General features: G+C 42.8%; 1 protein-coding gene and 1 pseudogene across 4 annotated transcripts in view; both read right to left on the reverse strand.

Annotated features, from left to right (window-relative positions):
- The window catches only part of Pcsk6 (proprotein convertase subtilisin/kexin type 6), a 185,759-nt gene that overhangs the window by 45,637 nt on the left and 123,708 nt on the right, over window positions 1-16,414 (reverse strand). For all 4 annotated transcript variants that reach the window (XM_078051270.1, XM_078051269.1, XM_078051268.1 and 1 more), the window contains exon 13: window positions 15,700-15,836. In XM_078051270.1, coding sequence (XP_077907396.1) covers window positions 15,700-15,836 — 137 coding nt within the window. The remainder of the gene's footprint in view (window positions 1-15,699; window positions 15,837-16,414) is intronic.
- Window positions 11,827-12,340, reverse strand: LOC101968698 (transcription factor BTF3 pseudogene; annotated as a pseudogene).

The raw sequence follows: 16,414 nt of genomic DNA on the forward strand, positions 1-16,414 counted from the left end.
GGCAAAAACCGGTGAATTCATTCTCTGAGAATTGAGTAGCTACATGGAACTTACAATGTGAATGGTGTATATTAGATTATTTGTAAATTGTATGCTACACAATATGGACCCAAGGCATAGGAAAATGGGGATGTGATGGATGCCTCAAATAATACCCAAGTAAACAGGCCTCTTCACTACTAAGAACCAATGTTTAATTCAACTGTGACTTGTAAATAGGGTAGGGCAAGGGGCAGAAATGATGACCACAGATCCACTGTGTTTTGGGGGTAAAGTTATATTAGAACACAGCACACGATTCAGCTCCATATTTTCTTTTGCAATACAATGGCAGCATTGAGTAGTTGTCACAGAGGCCAGAAAGTATAACATATTTACTATCTGGCCATTTCCCTCCAAAAGTTTGCCAATCCATGGGATAGAAGTGAAAGAGCCATCTGTGAATTATTTGAGTTTATCTAAAATAGTTCATGAATATTTTTCTAATTTTAACACTGTATTTTTTCCAAACAGAAGTTTCTAATTTTATGTGTTTTCATTTATCATGATAATTATTTCCTTTCCAAATGGTTAGCCAGTTGTCAATAGCTTTTACTCAACACTTCATTCCTTCCCCACCAATGTGAAGTGCTATACAGCCCTCTGTATCTGTGGGTTCTAAATCCATGAATTCAACCAACTGTGGATCAAAAATATTTGACAACCATGTACAGATTTTTAAAAATCTTTTTATTTCCCCCTATTTCCATAGCATTTACACTGTATTAGGTACCATGTTACCTAATATGATTACATGGTACCTAATATGATTCATTCAGAGATGATTTAAAGTATACAGGAGGATGATTCATTCAGAGATGATTTAAAGTATACAGGAGGATGATTCATTCAGAGATGATTTATAGGAGGATGTGTGTAGGTTACACACAAATATTGCACCATTTTTATACAAGAGCCTTGAACATCTAAGGATTTTGATACCTATGGGGGTCCTGGAACCAATCTCCCACAGACACAGAGGGATGGCTGTACTTAGTATATAGGGACTTATTTATGGACTGTCCTACTGTTCCCTTGACTTACTTGTATATTCTAGTAATAGTTCCATACCATTTTAATTATAGTTTTTAAAGATATGTTTAAATATCTGAGCTGATTTTTTGTCAGAATTTCTCTAGCTAGTCTCTATGCTCACTCTTCCAGATAAGCTTTATAAGCAAACATACAGTGATGTTTTCTCCCTTACTTTCATTGGATTTTGAAGGAGATTGTGGCTAATATGGCAGACTATGAAGAATAGACATCTTGACAATACTGAGTCCTCCCACCCAGGAACATAGTTCCTAGGAAAACCCTTTAACAATCAGTGGGCCTCGAGTGGGGGTGTATATATATATGTGTGTGTGTGTTTCAAATGTTCTAGTGCGTAAAAAAATAAAAGAGTATACCCAGTTGGTCACAGAAAGTTCTCAGAAGTCCTTTGTATCTCCTGGATCTTTTATGGGGGTGGGCAGCCTCCCAGGAGAGATCCTTCCTGGGACAAGGCATCTGTTAGTTAGCAATATTCCATTTAACTTCTGTCTTCTAAGGACGACATATGAAATAAAAAATCCAACCAAAAATATCCTAAAGCCAGATGTGTGAAAACCATTGGCTGCATGGTTACAAAGAATAAATCAACCAAGTGCTACCTGTGCCCGCTGGATGGACCTGAGAGAATGCACCATGCTGGTCTGTGAGGAGGTGGCCCTGGGCCAGAGGCCAGGCCCTGAGTCTAGGCTCTTCGCTTACACAAGAGTGAGTCCAGTTGGGCTTGTGGGCTTGAACTCAGTTTTCTCTTCCATAAAACAAGGATAAAAGCAGATTAAGGAGGAGTCACATTAATCATGATGCTAAGCACTTCGCAGGCACTGATTCATTTAATCTTTCAACAACCTGTGCAGAGGAGGAGCCTAAGGCTCAGAGCATGGAAATGCCCTGTCCAGGGCTACTGCTGAAAGAAGCAAGATATGAATATGATGAGCAGGTGGCTTGACTTGTATGCTGTGGTGGTCTTTAATAGCAAGCAAATGTGTACACTCCTATATACATGGACATGCATGCATGCACGCCGCGCGCGCACACACACACACACACACAAATACTACAAACACATGTGCATACACAGATATACATACATACATGTCCCCATATATGCCTCCCACACAGATAATATATCTATATTTATAGATATATGTCAGACTGGCTAACTGGAGATTAAAGGAAAAAAAAAGCTCAAGTATTAAAAAAATATAAAGAAAGAAACTAGTTTTCCATGGTGCACTGAGCATTTTTTCCCTAGCAACTAAACATAAAACAACTAATCTTTATGGTTTTTCAATTGGGCCACCTAAATCTCTCTAACAGTTCTTCATTCTGACCTTTTTGGAAGTGATAATCCTCATATTTTTAAAACAACTTTTCATCATGGAAATTTTCAAATATATACAAAATAGAGGAAATAGCACAATGTATATCCCTTGCCCCCCAAACCATCCGTATTTTGCCAATTGTGCTTTTCCACCCTTCCCTGCTCTTCTACTCCATACTCCCAGGTATATTTTAAAGCAAATCCCAGTCATGGTAGCAATATTTCGTTTGAACATTTTTGGAAACCTTAACTCCTTATTATAATTTATTACTATTTAGGAGCCCACAATTCCACACTGGTTTTTAATAATGGGATCCACTAGGACCAGTGTCCAGTGGAGAACACAAGCACAAACAATCATCCTAATCCCCTGTCATTCTTTTGCTAAATCTGACTTCTTCCCTAGATTGGTGGGCATCTAGAAATAAGGCTGGTGACACTGAGAAAAACAGCACACGTGGGTCACTCTTTTGGAAACAGTGGAAAGAAATGAGAAAGAAGAAATTTTAATCAGAAAGTGAATTTTCAGCATTCGAAAGAATGACGCAGAATTTTAAAGCGTGCCATCAATTGTCTCAGACAGCCTATTTATTACTGTGTGAATACCAAGTATTAAAACTAAAACCCTTTGGAGTCATGAAGTAAGATACATGATGCTGATTATAGAAAGAGGATTGTGAGGCACGCTGGATTATTTCCTCCATTTGAATGCTGATGCCCCATAGTTCCCCTCCCAGGGGGAAATGGTGGGAGATACCCAAGCTCCCGAAGTGGCACTTGGGAAGTCATGGGTGGGGTGGAGTGGGGTTGTAGCTTAGTGTAGAGCACTTGCCTGGCATGGGTTCAACCCTCAGCACCACATAAAAATAAATCAATCACATAAAAGGTATTGTGTCCATCTACAACTTAAAAAAAAAAAAAAGGCAGGCCTGGACTATGTCAGGTTGGAGCCCTGCACAGAGAGCAACCATACCCCGTGGTAGAGCAGGCCCTGAAGGGTACCGAGCCCGACCCTCAGCACTGGAGGGGACACAAAGGCCAAGAATGAGAAAGCAGAGCTTACTCTCCTGCCTACCCAGCAGATCTGGCACACAGTAGTTATGTGAGTGCTGAATGAAAGCACCAAGAAAGACACCCCTTATGCTGTACAAAGCCAAGTCCAATTCCTGCTGTGTAGGAGAGGACCCATGCTTCATAGGCATCAGAGTGCCCATGGAAGCTCCAGGTCATGAGGGGGTGCAGGGCCCTTCCTTTGCCTAAGGATATCAAGTGGGATGCACACCCAGGCAGCCAGGTGGGCCTGACCATGCAAGTGCACAGGCTATGCCTTGTGGCCCAGGTGTGACCACGAATGAGGGCTCTGAGGTGAGTGGGGGAAGCCTGGGTCATCACCTTCTGCACAGCCAGCCCCATCTAACAGAAGAGGCCCTAAGAGAGAGTTGTGGACATTGGAGGTAGGAAGATCTTGGTCCAGGTTTGTCTAAACCCAGGGAATGGAATGTCCCTGCACTCAGTACCCAAATGGAAAATCTTCAGCATTCTGAATGGAAATTCTTAAAAATGCAGCCAGGCTTCTCTGAAAGATATTTCTGCAGAACGAGACCCCCTACCCTTTGTTCTGGTTTGAATCTTAAATGTCCCTCAAAAGCTCATGTGTTGAAGTTCTGGTCCCCAGTGCAACAGTATTCAGAGGTGGGACCTTTGCAAGATGATAGGATGGTGAGGGCTCTGGCCTCATAAATACATTAATCCATTGATGGGTTCATAGCAAAATGGACTATTGGAAAGTGTTGGAATCACTAGGAGGAGGGACCTAGTCGTGAAAATAAGTCATTGGGGGCATGTCCTTGAAAGGTATATTTTGTCTCCAGTCCCTTGCTCTCAGTCTATTTCTGCTCCCTGGCCACCATGAGGTGAACAGCTCTGTTTCACCACATGCTCCCCTCCATGATGTTCTGCATCAACACAGGCCCAGAAACAATGGAGCCATTGACCATGGACCACTGAAACCATGGACCACTGGAAGCATGAGTCCAAACAAACATGTTTTCCTTTTAAGTTGTTTGTCTCAGGTATTTTGTCATAGCGAGGGAAAGCTGTCTAACACATTCCTGCTCCAACCTCACTGCGGGCAGCTACCTGTTTCTGTGGACTTGTGGGCTCTCTGCATGGAAACTGCCCCCAACCCTGCATAGGCAAGGACTATATATGTCTTGCTCTGGAGGGGCACAATTCTGGCATTACCATATCTGATGCTAAGAAAAGTTCAATCAAACTGTGCTGAATGCAAGAATGAATGAAAAGCTAATTGCACATGCAGCCCAGCTGTGAAGCGGGATCTGTACTCACTTCCATTCCTTAATTGGAGGAAAGTGATCCTGGGAGAAGGAACACCCTTCCTTTGGTCTAGGAACTAAAGAGGAAAAGGGATGACTAATCTCAGTCTTAGAAAATGGTTTTAAAAGTAATTACATAAGCCAAGTTCAATGTGACACGAGGTGAGCATTATTCCAGCTAGCATATGATTCAGATCACTTAATTACTTAATAAACCCCAGGTCTTAGCTGAGATTTTCAAGTACTTTTTACCCAGCATACATTAAAACCCAGCTCCCTGCCTTTTTTTTTTTTAAGTGATTGAGTTGCAGAGATTTTTTAGGGAGGTTGAAATGAATAACTAAGAAGGGAGGTACCTTGCCCTAAGAACAGGTTCTTGGGATTCCTGTGAAGAAATGAGCATGGTGCTGCTCTTTCTGGGCACCACGCCTGGGTGTTTGCTGCATTATGCCGGGCACCAAGACCAGCAGTGATCTTGCCCTCACAGGCCCCGCTCACCAGATGACCAGGGCGTGAAAGGTCACACCATTCAGATCAGTTCACACCCTGGCACCATTAATACCAATGGGGCCGCTGATCCTGACAATCCTCCTGGGCTCCTAAACTCCAGGAGCTGGATCCCAGAACTGGTGGAAAACCTGGCCATTGGTTACCCTTCCAGGTTGAGGTGTGCAACGTTCAAACTGACAGGTACGCTTCAAGTTGGGGATCACCCTGCATCATGAAGAACACTAGCTGTGAAGGAGTCCTCCCTCCCTCCCTCCCTCTCCTCCTTCCTATTGTTTACCAATCATGAATCCACAACAGAGTAATAATGGGCACATAGGGCCCAGTTCCCCTCATCACCCAAGGGTTGATTCTAAATGCCCTCCAGTAGGCTATCTTGTCACCTCTGATGTAGCCTCTTGGGTGTGACCTCAGACAAAACTGACTCTGGGACCAGGTTCATGGGCACAGTGGAATAATGCCTTAGTGAACTTTCAGGGCACACAAGCACTTGATTCTTATAGTACCTTTTCACCCTGAGCATCCTGTAATCCATATTGCTAGATGTTTTTTTCTGGCAATATCACCATTTCTAAAGATGGTTTTAGACTGATGTCCTGATTTCTCCTTCCTCTACAGCCTTACCTGCCTGTGATCAAATCATCCCTGGGCACAAGAACGTCTTCACTCTGGTAGCCAGCCCTTCCTCAGGTCATCTCCCAGGAAACCCCTCATCTCTGCTCTGCATTCAAGGAAGCCCCTGGGGGCAGCTCTAGACTTGCGCCCAGAGGAGGAGAGTTGGGGAAGGTTGTCACTGAGGCCCAAATCTCAGCCTGACACTCCCCTCCCTTATTTGCCCTCCAATCAGATGTGGAAGGCTTGCTGTTTCATGGTGGACCCCCATCTGTGGTCCATCTACTGCCTGGTGAGCAAAGCCAGTCCTGAGGTTTCCTACCCCTAGGTGGCAGGGTGAGTGAAGCAGGTGACCCATGGGTACTGCATGACATTTCATTTTACCTAGGGGCATCTCCTAGGGTGGGCAAAGTAGCCTACAGGGAGGGCATTTATAATCAGTGTTTGGGTGAAGAGAGAAACTAGGCCCTATGTGCACATTAATGAGTTATTATGGATACCGATTTTCTGTTTTACTGAGGTAAAAAAGAACAAATGAACACAGGGAAATTCTGAAATGTGGCAGACCTTACAGTGTACCCATTCCTAAAGCCCTTTTTCCTTCAGCTGGGGGTTACCTGCTCTGCTGAACTCAGGGTCATTCCTGAGTCATTGGTGCTAGGGGGTCTTGTGTATGCAATTATTGGTTCCCCAAAACAGAACTGCATCTCAGGACTCTCTGTGCCCTCTGAATATCTGTATGGCTCTGGCACATGGCAGAATGTCCTCAACCATTCATCAGAAAAATGCTGCTTAGGACACACAGAGCCTCCCGTTTTGACACTGCAGAGACAACAGGGAGAGGGTTTATTACAGGTTGACCTCAAAAGTGCTGGGCTGGCCTATCTCTTTCATCATGCACAAAACTCAACTCAACGTGGATCAAGAACCTAGGAATTAAACCAGAGACCCTGCACCTAATAGAAAAAAAAGTAGGCCCAAATCTTCATCATGTCAGATAAGGTTCCGACTTCCTTAACAAGACTCCTAGAGTGCAAGAAATAAAATCAAGAATCAATAAATGGAATGGATTCCAACTAAAAAGCTTCTTCTTAGCAAAAGAAACAATCAGTGAGGTGAACAGAGAGCCTACAGAATGGGACCAATTTTTTACCACATGCATATCAGATACAGCACTAATCTCTAAGATATATAAAGAACTCAAAAATCTTAACACCAAAAAAACCCAAATAACCCAATCTATAAATGGGCCAAGGAACTGAACAGACACTTTTCAGAAGACAATATATAATCAATCAGCCAAATATATAAAAAAATGTTCAACATGTCTCGCAATTAGAGAAATGCAAATCAAAACTACTCTAAGATTTCATCTCACTCCAGTCAGAATGGCAGCTATTATGAAGACAAACAACAGTAAGTGTTGGTGAGGATGTGGGGAAAAAGGCACACTCATTGCTGGTAGGACTGCAAATTGGTGCAGCCAATATGGAAAGCAAGATAGAGATTCCTTGGGAAACTTGGAATGGAACCTCCATTTGACCCAGCTATCCCTCTCCTCAGTTTATACCCAAAGGACTTAAAAACAGCATACTATAGGGACACAGCCACATCAATTTTTATAGCAGCACAATTCACAATTGCTAAACTGTGGAACAAACCTAAATACTCTTCAGTAGATGAATGGATAAAGAAAATGTGGTATATATACACAATGGAATATTACTTAGCATTAAGAGAATAAAATCATGGTATTTGCAAGTAAATGGATGGAGTTGGAGAAGATAATGCTAAGTGAAGTAAGCCAATCCCCAAAAAACAAATGCCAAATGTTTTCTCTGATATGAGGATGCTGGTCCATAATGGGATCTGGGGAGGAGCATGGGAGGAATGGAGGAACTTCAGATAGGGCAAAGGGGAGGGAGGGGGTAAGGGGGTAAGAAAGATGGTGGAATGAGATGGACATCATTACCCTAAGTACATGTATGAAGACATGAATGGTGTGACTCTACTTTGTGTACAACCAGAGACATGAAAAATTGTGCTCTATATGTGTACTATGAATTGAAATGCATTCTGCTATCATATATAACAAATTAGAATAAATAAATAATTTTTTTAAGAGAGAGTGAGAGAGAGAGAGGAGAGAGAGAGAGGAGAGAGAGAGAGAGAGAGAGAGAGAGAGAGAGAGAGAGAGAGAGAGAGAGAGAGAGAGAGAGAGAATTTTTTAATATTTATTTTTTAGTTTTTCGGCAGACACAACATCTTTGTTTGTATGTGGTGCTGAGGATCGAACCCGGGCTGCATGCATGCCAGGAGAGCGCGCTACCGCTTGAGCCACATCCCCAGCCCAAAAATAAATAAATTTTAAAAAGTAAACTTTTCAAAACTTAAAAAAAAAAAGTGCTGGGCTTGCCAGTGTGGTGGTACATGCCTTAATCCCAGTGGCTCAAGAAGCTGGGACAGGGGGTTTACAGGTTCAAAGCCAGCCTCAGCAACAGTGAAGTATTAAGCAATTAAGTGAGACCTTGTCCCTAAATAAAATACAAAACAGGGCTGGGGATGCGGCTCAGTGGCCAAGTACCCCTGAGTTCAATCCTGGTACTTAAAAAAAAAAAAAAAAGTGCTGGTCTCACACAATAGTCTAGGAAAAGGCTACTTCATTTTTATCTGAGTCCCCTGGCTTCATGTTTTGCTCTTCATCCCATCATCTTTATCCTAGGAGGCTGAAGCTGCCACCTAAGCTCCTAATTCTAAGGTTGATGCTCAAATAAGGTAAGAAGTACAAGTGGAGCATGTTGGAGAGGCTTGACCGCAGCCGAAGGGTGTGATTCCCAAGGTGGAAAGGTGCTGACGGAACGAAGGTGGAACTTCAGCTGTGCAAGAGGCAGACAGCTGGTTGCCTGGATGTGCTGAGCATGAGGCCCAGAGAAAGAAATCCCTCCCCACAGGCACAGAAGGAAGGGTTTGCTGTGCCTCAACTATGGCAGCCACCTGCTGACACTTGCCCTTTCTGGCAAAGACCTCGTTCAGGAGTCTCTGTACAGGGTAAAACTCATGCAAAATAAGCCCTTCCCAGAAGCCACGTTGGGAATGTGCATGAGTCTCTGTGACAAGACTGGAGAATGTGTCCCCACCTTTGAATTCTAAAAAGTCACCAAAGGTCAGAGCTGCTAACACCCACAAGATGTTTGTTTTGCTCTCATCTCAACCTAACAACAAAGACCCAGATTCTAATCGTGCATAAGTAAGGAGATCAGCCTATGTCAGGACTTAATTTGGAGCCAGTCTTGGAAAGTGTCCCTGAATCTTCTGATCCTATGTCCTCTGTAGCATGAACAGCATCTGGTCATGGGTTGATTACAGACAATTTCAATGGCACTAATCAATTTTGTCAACATCTATGGTGTACCTATCACAGACCATGCAACAAGGCTCCAGACAGCATTAAAGAGAAGGTGGTGCTGGTGAGTGCTGTGGGGGCAGGAAGCAGGGAGCTGATGTGGCAGCACCGGGCTGAGCAGGAAAGGGCTTTAGCACCTTGCTTTTTGCTGAGGCTAAGCTTCCATTCTTGAAGAGGAGTATCATTCTTTGAATAGTACAATGAATTACACCTCCTAATGTTTTATTTAGGATTTTTTTTGGTGGACCTATTCAAAATTGCCTTTCTTTCTTTCATTTCTTTTCTTTTGGTATGTTGATCAATTTTTCTTCATCCTTATTTTCCTCCAGTGATGTGGAAGGTCAGCATCTTGATTTAAATTTTGGTTATCACTAGATTATACATAGACATTTGATTTGGTACGTTTGTAGCAGGGTTAAGAATCAAAGATGACCTTTTAACCTTGCCCTGTCAAGGTAAAAATAAGAATCTTAGCAAATTTTGATTTCCTCTCATTCTCATCTCTAACCTCCATGTTTTCATAGAAGCAACATGGAGTGGGAGCATTAGTGGGGCAAGGAAGATCTCTACCAAAGATGTTCAGGTGAGAACTCTCGAGGAGACCATGTCTGAGCTTCAGTCACGGGAATCATTGGGGAGAGTAAGCATTTCCAAAGGAGAGCAGCAGATACAAAAGCCCTGGGGTGGGTAAAATTGAACATATTCAGGGGAGCTGAAAGGAGGTCACTATGACAGGACAGAGGAAATGGAACATGGTGGAGGGGTACTGGAAGCTTTGCAGGTTAGGCTAAGAGATTAGGGTTTTGCTTTAATTCGTGAAGGTCAAGGAGTAGTTATCAGGGGTTCATGGTCATATGAATTGTATTTTAAAATATTATCAGCTACTGTGTGGGGAGTGCCTAGCTTCTAGAGGTGGAGGTAGGGAGGCCAGGGCAAGCAGGAAGCAATGGTCAGCAGGGGACTGGATGGAGGAAGTGGGCAGATGAAGATGTATTCTAGGAGTAGCTGATAGAGAAAGAGAAGAGAAAGAGAAGAACTGGAGGTTGACCCTTGAGTTTTGGCTGAGCGAGTAATCGACAAGGAGGCTATTTATGTTAATGAGAACACTGGAGAAGCAGTTGGGAAATTCTGCTGGAGATGCACAGGGAAATGGAACATGGTGGAGGGGTGCTGGCAGCTTTGCAGGTAAGGCTAGAAGATTATCTGGTTATACCCCATGTGCAGAAGCCTTGGAGGCTGTTGCAGAGCAGGTCTGGAATGCATGGGGGGCAGATAATGGGCACTGTCATCAGAGTGTTGAGTGTGGCTGCTTGAGATCCCAAAGACAAAGCTGGAGACCCAGGAGCATGCCCAGGGCTGTGTCGGGGAAGGATCCACAGGGGAGACAGGTGAGGCGGGGAGAGCCCAAGTGACATGGCATCCTGCAGCTGCATAAGGAAGGTACTTCAACCTTCACCCTTAGAAGGGGTGAGCTGCTGAGTGTTGCTGTGTGTTGGGCTCTGTGCTTGGCACCCTGCCTTCATCGACTGATTTGATCCTATAACAACTGAATGGTGTGGACATCAGCAGCCCATTTTCTAAATGAGGAGACAGAGGCCCAGAGAGGCTAACTGATTTGTCCATAGTCGCAGTATTAGTAAGAGTTTGGCTTCAAAGCCCATAGTACCATGTGGTCTCCAGAGAGAGTATGGAGCCTGTTAGAGACACAGGCTCTGGCTTTAACAGCCTGCTGAGGACAGAGATAGGGACATTGGCTTGGACACATGGAGACCCTGTGGGACCCTAAGAAGCCCCAGTTTTTTGTTGATGTGGTCAGAAGTGGGCTGGGAGTGAGCAGTAGCATATAGCCATAGCAGGCCACTTCACTGCAGAGAAGTAGGCAGTGGCTACAGGGGATGCAGAGCCAAAGAAGGCTCCACAGCATGGGTGTGAGCCTAACGGGCAGGAGAAGGAAGGATGATGCCTTAGGACACAGGTAGGGCTTGTTGCATTCTGCTCACGGTACAAGTGAACATCACAGGTCCACAGTAATGAAGAGAAGAGTCACCAGGCTCCCAGGCAAGCAGGCAGGTTGGGCTAGTACAGGAATGCTCATAGTGCCCAGAGCAATGACTGCTGGAGGGCACAAGCTGGCATGGGAAGTTGACCCTCGATTGTTCATACTAGGCCCATAAACTTTGGGATTTTAAAAAGAAAAAATTTAGGAGCTTACATTTTTGACATGTAAACTTCAGGTCACTTAAAGTTTTAGGTTTTTATATTTTTAGAGTTTGTTAGAGTACTATTTATTTACTTATTTTTTTACTAGGCAAAGAACTTTATTCAACTTTGCTTCAAACTTTATTTCCAGGCTTCTTCAGCTTAATTAGCTGAAAGAATAAATTGTGTATAAGCAAGAACCAAAAAGAGCTGCTGTGTCCAAGAGGCTTGGGCTTAAAAATATTAGAGATCTAGATTTTATCAGATCCATAAACAAAAAATTTTAAAAAGCTGTCATAATATAAAATAGCAGCTTCCAGTAGGTTCTTCAAGTTTTTCTTCTTCAGAAGTTGATCAGTTTAGTTTGTCTCATTCTTAGAAGCCTCAACAAAATTTTGCACAAGATCTGGAACTTCATCATCATCATCCTCTTCAGCAGTAAGTGATGCTTTTCCATCCAGACTGTTTGAGCAGAGCTCAGCCAGTCTCCTTCAACTAGTCAGACAGTCTGCACCAAGTTGGTTTAAGATGCTGGGTAGCATTTCTGTAGTTGCTTTGTCCCAGCATGGCCTGTAATGGTGAAAGTGTTTGCGGCCAGAGACGCCTGAACTTCAGGGTTGTTAAAGTGGATCACTGTTCCTTGGTTTGTAAACATATTCAACTCTTTAATACCAGAGACATTGTTTACCCCTAAGTTCTTTAAGGAGAACTGAAGTCTTTTATCATCTGCTGTAGCTGTTCTATGAACCACCTTCTTTCTGTGAGTAGTTCCTTCCCCACCAATGCGCACTTGTGCCTGCAGTTTGGCGAGTTTTTCCTGGTTCATGATAGTTTCTTTCATCTTGTTGGAGCGAAAATGGGGCTGCGTGGGGGGACTAGAGTTGGCGCTCAGGGGATCTCAGGTAGACCAAAATTTTAGTTTTGAGAGATTAGGCGCACACACGTGGGGACATAGGATGGCAGCTAGAGGGAGGCTGGAAGTAATATTTTCTTAAAATAGTTTTTTTTTTTTTTTTTTTTTTTTTTAACCAGAAAGTGATTTGGAGAGAGAGAAAAATTCCTACAGATAACTTGATCATTTAAAGTCAACTTTTCTGCAGAAAGCAAGACATTGTTCTTTTTTTTACCTTCCTAGTTAAACAAACAAAGAAACAAAATAAAACAAAACAACAACAACAAAAAACAACCAAAAAAAAAAAAAAAACCCCAAAAAACAAACCCTTGAAGCTATGTGCTACAGAGAACTGGTAAAGAACCAGGATAGGAGAAGGCTCTTAAAGTACCCATGAGTGATCAAGAAATGGGATAGTCCTCACAGTAGGGCACAAAGAAGGAGAGAACAGTGAAAGCAAGTCTTGGGAAAAGTCCTCCACAGGAAAGCAAGACTCCAGCGCAGTCCATGCACTTCACTGAATCCACAAGAGCTGCAGGAGGAGCTTATTTACTGCCCTTTGTAAATGACCCTGGAGTAAGATGTGATGATTATTCTGGTTTTCTTTCCTGACTGTTCCCCCATCACCTAGATCCGTGTTTGGGTCTTCATAGGCATTCAATAAAGAATGGTTAAGTAGTAATTATTTATCAACTGAAAGGATTTCAACCATGCGACCCGCACACTAGCTTCATACTAGAGTTTCGTAGCATAGAAGTTAACTAGTGAGATCAAAATAAACACACAAAACTCAATTTACCTTTTTCTTTGACCAGGTCTGAGACGGCTCTCCCCTCTGGCTCCTGCCTCGAGCCACCCCGTGGGGCAGCGAGGTTTCACAGACTAGCAGAAGAGAGAGAGGCAGGGCACGCCAGAGAGTGGCCTTTTATTGGGGAACAAGAAATTCAGGGGAAAATTCTATCCAATGAAGGTCGAGGGGGACAGCATTCCAAGGTCAGGGTCAGTGATTGGTCTCAGGGTCAATGGTCAGTCACACCCCCACACGGATGGGCTCTCGCACCTAGAAAGGGTGGGGATTAGTTCTGACACAGTTTAGCCAGAACACCTCACACCCAATCAGGGAGGTGCCCAATCACGTGCGAGAATGGCTTCCCACAAGGATTTATGAAAGGGTACCAACCAAAATTAAGAAAACTATTCCATTTACAATAGCACCAAATAAAATAAAATAAAATACTTAGGAATAAGTTTAACAAAGGCATTAAAAAAGCTTGTATACTAAAACCTACCAAAAAATAATATTGAGCTGTAGATGTAGCTCATTGGTAGAGTACTTGCCTCATGTGAGGCCCTGCATTCAATCCCCGGTACCCCTCAACATATGTATGTATAGCTGAACAAAGTTATAAAAGACTCACATTTGGTATGCATAAAGACAGACACATAGATCAACGGAACAGAGAGTCCAGAATGAAATTCCTTATACCTCTGACCAAATGACTTTGACAAGAGTGCCAAGTTCAAACAATGGGGAAAGAAGAGTTCTTTCAACAAATAATGCTTGGATGACCGGACAACCCTATGCAAAAGAATGAATTTGGATCCTTACCTCATATCATATATAATAATTAATTCAAAATGAATCAAAGACCTAAATATAAGCACTAAAACCATTGAAAGGAAACATAGGAGTACTGCAAGGTGGTGCAAGCCAGTAAGCCCAGGGACTTGGGAGGCTGAGGCAGGAGGATGGCAAATTCAATAAATTAGCTATATTCTATCTCAAAATAAAATTTAAAAAGGGTTTGGGAGGTAGTTCAGTGATACAGCACCTCTGAATTCAATCCTCAGTACTGGGAAGAAAAAAAAAAGCATATAGAAGTAAATCTTTGTGATCTTGGGTTAGGCAATGGTTTATTAAATATGACACCAACAGCATAAATGACAACCATAAAAAACAAAGTGGACTTCATCAGCATTAAAAAACTTTGTGCTATAAAGGTCATTATCACCCAAGTGAAAAGAACCTAAAAAATGGGAAAAATGGGCTGGGGATGTGGCTCAAGCGGTAGCACGCTTGCCTGGCATGCGCGGGGCGCTGGGTTCGATCCTCAGCACCACAGAAAAATAAATAAAGACGTTGTGTTCACCGAAAACTGAAAAATAAATACTAAAAAATCCTCTCTTTCTCTTCTCTCTCTCTCTTTCCTCTCCCCTCTCTCTATTAAAAAAATGGAAAAAATATTTGCAAATCATTTATCTGATAAAAACTCTTACAACTCAACAACAACAACAAAGCAATCCAATTTTAAAAAGGGTCAGAAGACTTGAATAAATCTCTCTCCAAAGAAGATACACAAATGAGCAACAAGAACATGAAAAGATGCTCAACAGCATTAGTCACCAGGGAAATGCAAATCAAAACCACAGATACCACTCCACACCCAGTAGAATGGCTATAAAAAAAGGTAAATAACAAGTGTTAGGGAGGAAGTGGAGAAACCAGACCTCTCACACATCACTGGTGGAATGTAAATTGGTGTAGCCACTGTGGCAAATAGTTTGGCTGCTCCTGAAAAAGTTAAACATAGGGCTGGAGAGGTACTTGAGCGCTAGAATGCCTGCCTAGCACTGGTGCGGTCCTGGGTTTGATTCCCAGCAACACACAAAATACATAAGTTAAACTTAGAGTTACCATATAACCTACCAATTCTATTCCAAGTTATACAACTAAGAGAAACGAAAATATGTCCACCCCAAAATTTGCACATGAATGTTCAAACGAGCACTATTTCCAATAACTAAAAGGTAGAAATGACCCAAACATCAATGGGTGAATGGTAAACAATGAATGGAATATGCATACAGTGAAATATTGTTTGGCCATAAATAATAAAATTCCAGTGCATACTACACCAAGGACAAACCTTGAAAACACGTTAAGAAGCCAGACTCAAAAGCCACGTATTATGTTATTCCATTTATATAAAATGTTCAGAATAGACAAATTCACAGAGACAGAAAGTACATTAGAAACTTTCAGGGGCTGGGAGGGGAGGAGGGACTAGAGACTGATTGATTCCCTAATGGGTATGGGGTTTTGCTTTGGGGGGATGAAAATATTCTGGAATTAGATAGGATGATGGTTATACAACATTGTGAGTATACCAAAAGCCACTGAACCGTATACTTTGAAATCATTAAGACGGCGAATTTTAGGTTCCATGAATTTTGCCTCCTCAAAACAAAAAGTTAGCAGAGACACTATAGTTAAATAAAGGCCTAGAGTTAAAAAGGTCGAAATATAAAAGTTAAAATTAAATGCCCCAGAGTCACTGACCTTGTTTCTCTGTGTTGCGGATCTGGGATGGCATGTCTTGAATTTCCAAGGTCCATTCCCCTTCTGCCTTTTCTCCCCAACAGTGGACAGTCATGAATTCCCAGTTTGTGAAGCCTTCATTGGAAAAATCCAGCAATCTGCAGTTGGAAATGCAGCGTTAGAAAACGAGAAGGCCCTGATCTGGGGTGGCTGGGCAAAGGGACCAGCTCAAGGAGGGTTCTGTGCACCAGAGGAATTATTCCTTGGGATCCCTTACAGACCTGCTGAAGCACACCCCTAGACCAGGGAGGTGAGATGAAGGGAAAGGAAAGCATGCCGTTTTCAAATGTTGATTATTCTCAAAATCTCATAGCTGAGTCTCACCTCCACTATCTCCCCAAACTGTTTTAATACTCAGAGTGACAGGTTGGCCTCACATGCCCAATAAAAGAAGGGGAATTACTCTGTGTGGTCTCTTCCCACTCATCCTAATTTTTTTTGGGGGGGGGTTACTAGAGACTGAACTCAGGGGTAATCTACCATCTACAGCCAGATCTATTAGCTAGATTTTTTATTTTGAGATAGGTCTTGCTAAATTGCTGAAGCTGGCCTCAAACTTATGATACTCCTGCCTCAGCCTCCTAAATTGCTGGGATTATAGGTGTGTATGCCACCATGCCCAGTGCCTCCCATCCTAATTTATGGAGGAGAGATCCCAGGCTGCTAGTTTGTTGCA

The sequence above is a fragment of the Ictidomys tridecemlineatus genome, chromosome 5, assembly GCF_052094955.1.
Source record: "Ictidomys tridecemlineatus isolate mIctTri1 chromosome 5, mIctTri1.hap1, whole genome shotgun sequence".
Classification (NCBI taxonomy): domain Eukaryota; kingdom Metazoa; phylum Chordata; class Mammalia; order Rodentia; family Sciuridae; genus Ictidomys; species Ictidomys tridecemlineatus.